The sequence below is a fragment of the Sciurus carolinensis genome, chromosome 13 (genome assembly GCF_902686445.1).
Source record: "Sciurus carolinensis chromosome 13, mSciCar1.2, whole genome shotgun sequence".
Classification (NCBI taxonomy): domain Eukaryota; kingdom Metazoa; phylum Chordata; class Mammalia; order Rodentia; family Sciuridae; genus Sciurus; species Sciurus carolinensis.
This window is the reverse complement of record NC_062225.1, coordinates 43,162,467-43,170,850: the sequence shown is the minus strand read 5'-3', so window position 1 is coordinate 43,170,850 and position 8,384 is coordinate 43,162,467. Positions and strand designations below refer to the sequence as shown.

At 41.7% G+C, this 8,384-nt stretch overlaps 1 protein-coding gene across 10 annotated transcripts in view; it reads right to left on the bottom strand.

The window, feature by feature from the left end:
* Nucleotides 1–4,815: 4,815 nt before the first annotated feature.
* The window catches only part of Bcl11a (BCL11 transcription factor A), a 96,972-nt gene continuing 93,403 nt past the window's right edge, over nt 4,816–8,384 (bottom strand). For all 10 annotated transcript variants that reach the window (XM_047523209.1, XM_047523208.1, XM_047523213.1 and 7 more), the window contains one exon: nt 4,816–5,325. Coding sequence is in view for 4 of the 10 variants with exons in the window: in XM_047523214.1 (XP_047379170.1) it covers nt 5,224–5,325 (102 nt within the window). In the remaining 6 variants the exon portion in view is untranslated. The remainder of the gene's footprint in view (nt 5,326–8,384) is intronic.

The following is an 8,384-nucleotide window of genomic DNA, read 5'->3' as shown; positions in this document are numbered from 1 at the left end:
TCAGAGAAGCTGAAAAATAAAAAGAGTGCCACAAATACAGTATAATGGTTGCAGGCAAATTCACACAAAGGGGACCACCATAAAGGAACATCTCTTGTGTTCCTGAGTTCCGAGCTTCAGGTGAATGTCTGAAAAGGGATATTGGTAATTTTGGTTTCCCCGCTTTTTGTGGTAAATAGAGCAACAGGCAAAATCAGTCGCTGAGAAATAGGGGTGTGAGCCACTCTCTGAAAATCCTAGAGCCCAGAGGAAGGAAGATGGTCTAGAGAACTCTGGTTCACTGTCTCCATATCTTAAAGGAGAGGACAAGCCGGAGAAGGGACTGGAATGGCAGCAGGAGTTGCCTGTTTGCATTACCATCTAAGGAAATTCAGGGAACCATCACCAGAAGGGAAAATTACTTCCTCTCCGACCATCCTCAGCAGGGGCATTTGATTTGCTGTTGCCCAGCAAGGCTGCCCGCTGCTTTGCACCATTCCAGGGTCAACTTTGCCTGTGCAGGCTCTAAACATCTGCCACATGCACCTGCAGCCCCATCCGGGCCCCAAGACATTCAAAGTCCACCTGTGTCCTCTCCAAGAAGTAATTGTGAATCAAAGGGTGATAGGCAAGAAGAGAAATGACGGCAGAAGCGCTGAGCACAGCAGATCGAAGAAAGGGCAAAGCAGAATATGCACATCTCCAAACAGAATGAGGAACCCTGATGGGGTGGTGGCTGGGGAAGGGGGAGGAAAAAGACTTCATATCGCACAGAGAAAGCACATGAGGCATAAATAAGTATGACAATCCTCACAACCCAGAGTTATAGGCCATTTCCATCAGCCCTCCCTTTAGTTCATTGCTATTTCATCACCTTTGAACTCAAAATGAAATATACCCATAACAAGATTCAGGTCATGCTATTGGGTCTTTGGATTCCCTAACAGGATGTGATGTGGCCTCGAAATTTAAATCTGGTGGGTGTTTCTCTTAACTCCTGTCTAGAGAATGGAACAGATTGTGAGATCTATTTAAGTCATTTGAGATGAATCTGGTTTGATGAGTAGCTCTTTTTTATGCCCTTTTAACTTTAAAAGCCATCTCTCAGCAATTCTTGGTCCGTAAGTTTATTTCTACCAGTGGAGGGGTGAATTAAAGAATCCTTCCAGGTAGCGGCCTAAATGTTCTCTGTCACAAGGATACTACTTAGAAACCCTTAAGTACAGAACAGGCTGAGTATTGCTCACTAGGCCAGGCACCACCAAACAAGCTTTTGATTTATTCTTAAATCCTTCTGAGATGCACACTTTTCTGCCATTCTGGTTTCGAATTTAGTAGGTCACCAGGGAGAGATTTGCCACTTGAATTCCTTCCACAGGAGCTGGGAGATTTGGGTCCCAACTCTGGCTCAGCCACTAAGGAACCGTGTGGTCGCAAGCTCAGCTCTGTTTTGCCATACCAAGTGACCTTTTCCTTTATCTTTGTGCCTCTGTTGCCTCATCTGTGAAATGAAGATTGCTATGGTTCCTTTCAAACTAGTTTATTCTTTTCCTACCTTATTATTATAGAGTCACAAGGAAAATGGATTCTATCACCTATATGAAAGTGTTCTATAATCCTTACATGTTTCCTGGGAGCATTTTTTTTTAATATACAGCAAGAAGAAAGGTAATGTAATTAGCAATAAAGTTATTTTGATTTACAGGAAGGAAAATAACCTCTACTTCTGGATTTTGCTGAAAATAAGAAGTTCTTTGGCTTGATGTAACTCCAGAAGAGTAGAGTGTTATCCCGACTAGGAAGTCAGAGGAGAGAAACGCAAAGCCAGTGTTTCCCTCAGACAGGATGAATTCTTGAAGAAAGAAGGTGTGCTTGCAACATGTGTTGTTTTTGAACTTCCTCTAGACTTGAAATTCCTCAAATCTGTTTCCTTCAACCTGTACCCAATAAAGAACCAAAGCTATGTTATGCACTCTGAGAACCAAGAACCTACAAAAATACTCCAATTCTAGTCTTTTCTACTGCAACTTTTAGGATACTGATTTGGAAAATAAGATTTTTAAAATAGGAACAAACATTAATACTGAGGTTTTAAAATGCTGTATTAATATTAATAATCTTCTTCAACATGAACATCACTATCTGGTCCTCAAAATAAAATTAAAAAGTCAATGCACACAAAACCTAAAAGATATTCCTGGCCGCTTGAAAGGCTTGGCTCTAATTCAAATGCTCTTGAAAACTTGAAGCAAAAGAGTCCAGGAAATATTCTGCCAAGGTTTGAGATACTCAATTAGGCCTCAGTAGAACCTAAGTTTGCTCTCCTTGTCTAAGATTTTTCTTTAAATGATCACTAGGTTTTGATTCAATTAATTCTTAGGCACAACCAATATTCCACAGGCTGGGTGCTAAGTGCTATAGGGGCTCCAAGTTGCTCTCTGCCATCACGGACCCTAAAGTCTTACAGACCTTTTTTTAAATGTGTGGCAATCTGGACAAATCACAAAATTGATGTGTTTAGACCAGGATTAAGGGATAAGAAAAATGGCCATATTTGGTCCTCCCCATCTGAGTAACTGGCACTGTGTCCTCTAATCTGTGCTCAGTGCATGCTGGGCAACCAATTAATCTCTCTGCAATGTGAAGTTCCACTCTCCAGAGAGGGCACAGCGAGGACCCCAGTCAGATTTGTCAGTTCCTTCCCCTGATTCCACCATTCTCAAATAACCACGACCTTGACATATTGCACAGAGAGATGACTTCCCAACTCATCAGTTGTATGGGTTTCAAACTAACCCTAGCATAACACCATTTCATAATGTATCCCAAAAATGAATTTTTATTTTCTTTCAACTAAAAACATTATGAAGGAAGACATGGAGTGTTTTGTCTTTGTTTTTAGTGAAGGATATTTCTTCTCCAAAGAGGAAGGTAGAAAAGATGTCTTTTATTCACTTTGGTAAATAAAATTCCCTCCCCTCAAAAAAAAAAAAAAAAAAAAAACCCACTTCTAGAAATAACCATTGATTTAGAAACTGACTCTTAAAAGAAATAAGAGGTGGGAATGGAAGCAAGGATCAGATCTGAAAGTGTAGGAACACCAAGCGCAGTTTCCAAGGTCAAAGTTATCTCAACCCCATGATTTTTCTGTTTCATTTTGGGTCTACCTTTGGAAGTGGTACCACGCTTTCCAGGTATCAGCAAGATCTGAGCACATTTAGGGAGGATGCTTTCATGTAATCGCTCTAGGTCTTAATTCTCAATGATATAGAGGCAGAACATGAAGCAAGGAGTTTCTTTGTGAAATAACTTCTTGTCTGGAAGTCCCATCCTCACCTAGGAACTTTCAAAAATACATCAAGGAGACCAGTGCAGTCGGGGGTTATTTATTTGTCAGGCAAAAGTCACAGGGAAAAAGAGATGGCAAGGAGGGGCCCTTGCTCCAAGCTCTCTTCTGCAGTGCACACAGCTCTGGGTAGCAAGAGACCACTTTCTGTGCCTTTACCAGTGGGCATCCCTGGTCTCTGTAAACCACACGTGTGTGTCTGTGAACATGTGTGGCTTACGTATTAACAGACAGAGGCACCCTAGAAAGAGACACTCCGTTTGATCAGTTAGAGTTCAGTGACATCAGCTCTGGACTAGAAATCAGAAACCTGACTTCTCTGTTTTTCCTCTTACTGATAAGGCCTCCAGAAAGCCCTTTACCTTGGTGAGCCTTGGTCTCCTCACCTATACAGTAGAAGCAGTGAGATCTGTCCCAGTGAGGATCAGATGAAATAATGCCCCTGAGAGCACTGTGGAAAGCATAAGGTAGAATGCTATTATTTATGATGAGTAAGCAGGAAAGAATCCAGATGCCAATTATTTTGCAATCTTTTCACTAGGCGAGGTAATCTAGCCAGGGGGTGGGTGGGTAAGATTTTCCCCACTTAGGTTCAAGTCGATGTGTAACCAACCTATAATATGCAGGTATCTGAGTTCTACTATTTATAATATGTTCTATTATTTTTAATATGCTCTATTATTTCTAATTCCCTTCTGGATCTCCAGGTAGTAAAACAAACAAACAGACAACCCCACCATATTGAGTAAAGGTTTTGACAAATTAATTGGGCCAGAAGGAATTTTTATCACTTGTTTGTAGATCTCACTGATTATTGTCACTAACTTCTAAGGAAAGGGGCATTACTATGATTTCAGTAGTCTATTCTGATGTAAACCTCTTTCCTTTTTTCACCATATAAAATCTGCCCTAAATTTCCTGATGTAAGTGCTAAAGAAGAAGTTTTATGTTTGTTTGTTTGTCCGCATTAAGATATATTTGCTGAAGGTTTGGGATCTTAAAATTAGAATATTTAATAAGCAACTACTGACATTTATCACCTCTTTAGGATTTATCACTCACCCAGTGACATTATCTTTCTTGAGCTAAATTAAAAGACAAATTCAAATCCTGCACGGTAGCCACCAAAAGCATATATTTGAGAAACAGGATTCAGTGTGCCATATTATGCATTATTTAATGGTATGCAAATTATAAGTCAGACAGTTAGGAAAACCACACTTCAGCATTAATAAACAGCAACACTACTACTACATTAATTATGATATTGCTATGATTTATTCCCAAGTTTTGCATTCTGATTCTCCTTGAAAATGTATGCCATCTGATAAGCAGTAACCTATTCCCCTCCTATACCTCCTGCCCACTTCTCAAATCTGTTCCTCCTACCAACCCAATGGGCAACTGCAGGAAACAGGTACAGAAATACAAAGTCATAAGCAGCTGCAGTCTTCTTAGCATTAAAAATTAAAGAACAAGCAAACACCACCTAAAGCTCCAACATTTATTGTGTCAATGTTAAGCACACTTTTTAAAAGACAACAGAGAATGTATAGAAACAAGGGGTTGGGGGGGCTCATGCTCATTTCCACAATACAGGTAATTAGGTTGGCTGGTTTCAAAAGGGCTGGACATTGCTCAGGACAGCAATGGTCCAAGAGCCCTCTGTATGGGACTGATTCACTGTTCCAATGTGGGTCTGTTTTTTTGCTTTTACTTTTTATTAAAAAATATAAATAAAATGGCACTGCAGGCCCAGGCTGGAAGGACTCCGCAGGATTCTGTCTTCGCACAACGGCTTCTTGGAGGCTACTGTCAGAAAACATCACAAACTAGCAGGATGACAGACCACGCTGACGTCGGCTGGGCGGCACACGTCCACCCCGGCCCTGGGGGCTTCAAATTTTCTCAGAACTTAAGGGCTCTCGAGCTTCCATCCGAAAACTGCCACACATCTTGAGCTCTCTGGGTACTACGCCGAATGGGGGTGTGTGAAGAACCTAGAAAGAGGTTGGAGACAGAGGAGGGGGAAAAAAAAGTACAGGTGTGACTTGGCCCAGTGATTTTCTGTTCTCTCACTAGCTGTTTCAAATTATGACTTAAATCAACCACAGGTCGAGCCACCGGCATCTTAAGCGTGGTTTCCAACGCCATCTCCCCTCCCCAGTTATCTGACCTCTGAGTGGCTTTCCCACGCCTCCCTCCCCTCGTCCCCCAAAGGACCCAGACCCCCCTACCCAGTCGTATGACAGTCCTACTAAACTCGGGACACGCCTGGAAGGAAACACTTGCTCTTATGACTGAGAAAACTTAGTAGGAAACAGTCCTTTGGTTGAGGAGAGCAGGGGAGGGAGGGGGCAAGGGGGACATTTTCTTAAAATAATAATAAAATTATAAAGAAACGAAAAATCAAAATTGATGTAAAAGCAGCACAACGAAAACATGAAATGTCATCAAGTTCAACGTCAAAGCAGCCAACGATTTACAAGAGGCGAACAAATCTCTGAAGAGAAAACCAGAACCCAAAATAGTTGCTCTCAAATTGCACCCCAAACTGCCTGTAGTTTCTTTCAAACATGCAGTTTTTCTTTTCTTTTTTCCTTTTTTTTTTTAAATTTATTTATTTTTTCCTTGTTTCTCAGGGGGGAAGGCAATGGTGAAGAAGGGAGTGGTTATTTCCTCCGGGTTCCTCCCTTGCTGTGGATATTGACTTGAAGTAGCAGAACTGGGAGTCCAGATGTGCCGAGGAGGAGGGCTACCTCTGTGGCATTCCAGGCCTCGTTGCCATGGCGACCCGAAGCAGGGGCCTGGGGCCTCCTCTCCCCTGACTCAGCGCCGCAGGAGGCCTGGGGTCTGGGGCTCAGCTGCTCTCAGGCTTCCCCCCCTGAGCAGTGGAGACCTGAGCTGAGGGGCCTGCTGTGTCCAGGTGGGCTCTGGGGAATTCCATTCCCAGTCCAGCACTAGTCACTGTTGTTGAGGCCCCCTTAGCTGATATCCCAGTCAAACCCCTTTGTCTGACCTGCCACCAGTATTTAAAGCCCTAACAGACAAAGTATAGCATGGGCATGTACCACATTCATGGTTATTTAAAAGCACAGCCCCCTAGGGATCTGGGGGCGCCGGTTTTAGAAGAAACTTTAGGGAAATTGCTTCATTGGCCTTTTCTGCTGCCTATATGAAAGACTTGAGAGATACATACTTGTGCTTCCTTGACACAGTTTTTGCCATGTTACAGAAAGGAAAAACAGTATTTGGGTAAACCGTTGAGTTGTGTTCAGCCAAGTTTAGGTACTTAAGTACAGTGACCCATGTGAACTGTATTGCTCTCTTTTCCCATTAGGAAGGGAGGAATTAATCATATTCCATGATCACTGATGACACTGGGAAATAGAGAGAGAGAGAGAAACAGGCTTGTCCCTCTGCAGGCCGATTCCCTGGCCATGTGCTGAAGTAAATGGAACAGCAGGCTAATGGGGCACCAAGGTGCCAGCAAGCAGAAGCGCAGATCCAACCACTCAGGTCTGCAGTGTGAGCTCCAGCAGCCCTGGAGCAAACGTACTCGACCCCAACTCTGTCTATGCAGTGTCCATTTCTCTAAAAATGGGTTCGTTTATTCTCCATTGGAAAATATGACGGCCTGCAGGAGGCACTAAGGAAAATATGCTCAGTGGCTCATGCCTTTTAAAAGTTAGCTGTCTTCTCAAAAACAATTTTCCAACAAGGTTGAAAGAACACCACCCATCCCATCCTCATATCAGCAAAATTCCCACAATCTTTTTACGGGAAGTTGTCTGAAAAAAAAAAAAAAATGAGATGGATGCATTCTTGAACACCCCAAGCCCAGAGACAAAGGAGTGACAGATTCACAGTAGAAAATGAATGCACAGTTCCTAGAGTCACCAACAATCATGTTAGGGGGTGGGAGGATGCGGGTTAAAAGCAGAAAACACTGTATTTCCTCCCTCACTCCCTCTCTTAGTAAAGTGCTAGAAGCAGGACAGATCAGTCCTGAGGCTTCTCAACCCCTTTTTAGAATGGCCCCAAATAATCTTAGTACCTTCCTGCAAACTTTTTGGCATCTGTGAATAAACCACCTCTTTTTCTTATTTCTCCAGTTGAAATCATATCTAATCCAACCCCTCTCTCTGCCACTTCCTTTCGAATTCTCACTTCAAGTACTATGGTTATATACAATATGGACTTATTGCATACACAAAAATGGTATTTAAATAAACAGTTCTATCCACAGAATGCTCTGGGAAAAACTCGACCACTTCGCACTTCTGCCATGTCTGGTACACATGGAAACCCACATTCACCCCACCTCTTAGCAACCTTTAAGATATGTTGGTTTCAGTCCTTTTGCAGGTCCTGAATAATGAGAGGATAGCAAACAGGCGCCAAAAGGAGGTAATATGTGCCCTGAAAGAATTTGGGGGTTTAAATCTGTGAGAAAGAGTATTTGCTGTATTCCTGTTTCAATTGCTCTCAAAACGAAGATAAAAAGGAACATCTTAAGCATCAGGTTTTGAGTACGTAGGGAACATTCCATCAGCAAGCACATCAATAGTTACAAAAACTTAACTGAGAATTTGGGAGAGATATTAATATTCTTAGTATTTCTTCACTTAAAATTATATCAGGAATTCATCTTACTGTGGGAAACTTTTTTAATATTATTTTATACTATGATTTTAAATTTTAGGGCTCCAGATGCAAAATGTCACAAGTTTTATTTTTTGACTTAAGTTTTCATGCTCCTATTGTTCAGTCAGCTTCAGAAATAATATTTTATCAGAAGGCTCCAGTACTTCAGGAAAAAGAAGTAACCTGAAGAACCTGTCTCCCAATAAATTTATTTAACTTTGGGACCATGTAAATCAAACATAATCTGTGATTTATCACCAGATGTTTGTACCCCTCCCCCATTCCCCATTTGATTTAAGAAATCTGAACATACAAGTATACTGTATCCACCATTAATTCTGTCTGTCAGATGCAAAACCTAATTACACTAAGAGCATCATATACTGAGAAATTAAAATGAATATTATATATA